We start from the raw sequence: 2,641 nt of genomic DNA, 5'->3' as shown, positions 1-2,641 counted from the left end.
GATTAAGAGCCTATGTGAAAGTTAGTGTTTCATGTAATACATAAAAGCGCACAAAGTTCTTTTCTAAAAAACAGCATTTGTATTAAAATTCTTAAAATGGATAGACATCTCTTAAATGCACGTCTGGAATCAAAACGACAGTTGTTAGAATTTTCTTGGTACATCACAACAATAGGATTTCCTTCTTTGCTGGCTGGAGGTACATCCCACAACAAAACCTAAGGGAAAAAAAGAAAAGCCCATCCCCCCTCAAAATCCCAGAAGGCTAAATTCTTGTAAATTTGAAGTAAATGAAGCCAGAACTTGCGAGACATGGAAATTACAGTTAAAAGGCTCAGATGGAAATAAGAAATAAATTCCACTAACAATAGGCCCTTTTGTCCTGGCTTGTTCGGTGTGATTACCGCAAGGAAACTGTTAAGTAGTTTTTGGAGTAGTAGATAATGGGATTCTGTGGAGCTTTCACAGGTTGGCACCGGCTGGAACAGCTGAGTTTTGAAGGCACTCTATAGACACAGGGCTGCCGTCGGCCCCGCATCTCATGGAGGAAGTCTTTGCACTTTAGAGAGCTAGTCATCAAAATCAGGTACTGCCAACCCAAAAGAAACACCCTCGAACACCACGGCTCCCACCCGCCCAAGGAAAACGGAAATAAAAACGAAATCACACACACACGCACACCTAAAAATTGTGCAGGTTTGTAACATTTTCACAGCTGATTTGAAAACAAAACAAGAAAAAACAACACGCTACCACTCTCCTGCAAACTCCCATCCGATACAGCAGGTAAACAAAATAGAAAATTATTTCACGAATCATCAGCAGACACTTTCTGGCACCCCACACTGTATTGGCATCAGTGTTTTAAGTTAAAAGTCCCAGTTCAGATGTGCAATTCTCCAGGCTGGACGCCCCGGCACAAACCACCCGACTTTGCATAGAGATCCCGGGGCCCGGCGGCGGGAGCTCCACGCGTGGCCGGCCGGGCTCGGCCCGGTGGCGGCTCCCGGCCCGGTGGCGGCTCCCGGCCCGGTGGCGGCTCCCGGCCCGGTGGCGGCTCCCGGCCCGGTGGCGGGCGGCTCCCCCGCGCTCCGCTGTCCCGGCGGGCAGGGGCCGCTCTCTTCCCCGGCCCGCAGCCGGCGCAGGGCAGCTGCCCGTTGCAGACACTGACAGGAAATATGCAACGACCAAGACTGGACGAAACGTACATGCCGAAAAAAGCCACATTTCCAACACGGTTTTTCTTTCTTTTTTTCCCCCGATTTTGCTGTTTGTCCGTGTTCGCCGCTGGCGGCCGCCGAGGCCGGCGCGCCCGCCCCGCTGCCGGCCGGGGCGCGGAGCCGCCTCCTCCCGCCGCCGTTCCCCGCAGCCAGCCCGGCCGCCGCCGCCCTCAGAGGATGGCGCAGGAGGAGCAGCACTGCTCGTCCCCGTTGGGCTGCGAGGCGTAGTTCATCTGCCTGACGATCTCCGCGAAGAGCTCGTCCACCGAGGCTTTGTTTTTGGCCGAGGTCTCCATGAAGGGGCAGCTCCACTCCTCGGCCAGGGCTTTGCCCTCCCCGAAGGAGACCTCCCGCTCGCCCTCCAGGTCCACCTTGTTGCCCACCAGGATCATGGGCACCCTCTCGTACCTCTTCACCCGGATGATCTGGTCCCGCATGGGCTTGATGTCCTGGAAGCTCTGCTGGTTCACCAGGCTGTAGACCAGGATGAAGCCCTGCCCGTTCTTGATGTAGAGGTCCCGCATGGAGGCGAACTGCTCGGTGCCCGCCGTGTCCAGGATCTCCAGCACCGACGGCGAGGAGTCCACCTCGATCTCCTTGCGGTAGAAGTCCTCGATGGTGGGGTCATACTTCTCGATGAAGGAGCCGGTCACGAACTGGACGGTGAGGGCGGACTTGCCCACGCCGCCCGAGCCCAGCACCACCACCTTGTACTCCCGCATGGCTCCCGGCGCGCCGCCTCCCTCGCCTCCCGCTCGGGGCTGCCGCTTCCCTCCCGCCCTCGCGGCGGGCGGAGAGAGGGAGGCGGAGGAGCGCGGGAGGGAGGGACGGGGCGAAGGGAGGGGCGCGCACGCCCCGCCGGCCGCTCACTGGCGCCGCGCGGGGCCCGCCGGCGCGGGGAAGGCGCGGCCGCGCCTCACGGAGCCGCGCCGGGCCAGCCCCGCCGCCGGGCCCTGCGCGGCGGCTGCGCGGGACCGCGGAGGGCGGCGGCGGCCGCCGCTGAGGTAGAGGAGAAGGGGGAGGAAGGCTGCCCTGCCGCTACCGGCCCCGCGGCTGGACGGCGCTGCCGCGGCCCATGGCGGCCCGGCCCGCCCCGGCCCATTGGCTCCGGCCGCCGCCCGCCCCCATTGGCTTCCCGGCGGCGGGCGGCCGCGCGCGCAGCGCCCCGCCCCACTCGTCAGGCCCCGGCAGGCGCGGGGCGGGCGGGGGCGGGCTCGGGGCGCAGCGCCGGTCCCCTCCGCGGGGAATGGCGGCTCCCTCAGGAGCGGGGCGGGCTCGGGGCGCAGCGCCGGTCCCCTCCGCAGGGAATGGCGGCTCCCTCAGGAGCGGGGCGGGCTGGGGGCGCAGCGCCGGTCCCCGCCGCGGGGAATGGCGGCTCCCTCAGGAGCGGGGCGGGCTCGGGGCGCAGCGCCGGTCCCCTC

General features: G+C 63.2%; 1 protein-coding gene across 1 annotated transcript; it reads right to left on the bottom strand.

Annotated features, from left to right (window-relative positions):
• Positions 1-719: 719 nt before the first annotated feature.
• On the bottom strand, positions 720-2,205 carry RAP2B (RAP2B, member of RAS oncogene family). The gene has a single exon (XM_080349821.1). The coding sequence runs from the start codon at positions 1,940-1,942 to the stop codon at positions 1,391-1,393; it is 552 nt and encodes a 183-aa protein (XP_080205947.1). The 5' UTR covers positions 1,943-2,205; the 3' UTR covers positions 720-1,390.
• Between the last annotated feature and the right edge of the window lie 436 nt (positions 2,206-2,641).

Source organism: Nesoenas mayeri (genome assembly GCF_963082525.1).
Source record: "Nesoenas mayeri genome assembly, chromosome: 9".
Lineage (NCBI taxonomy): Eukaryota > Metazoa > Chordata > Aves > Columbiformes > Columbidae > Nesoenas > Nesoenas mayeri.
The sequence above is the reverse complement of the archived record's forward strand: the minus strand, read 5'-3'. Positions and strand labels throughout refer to the sequence as shown.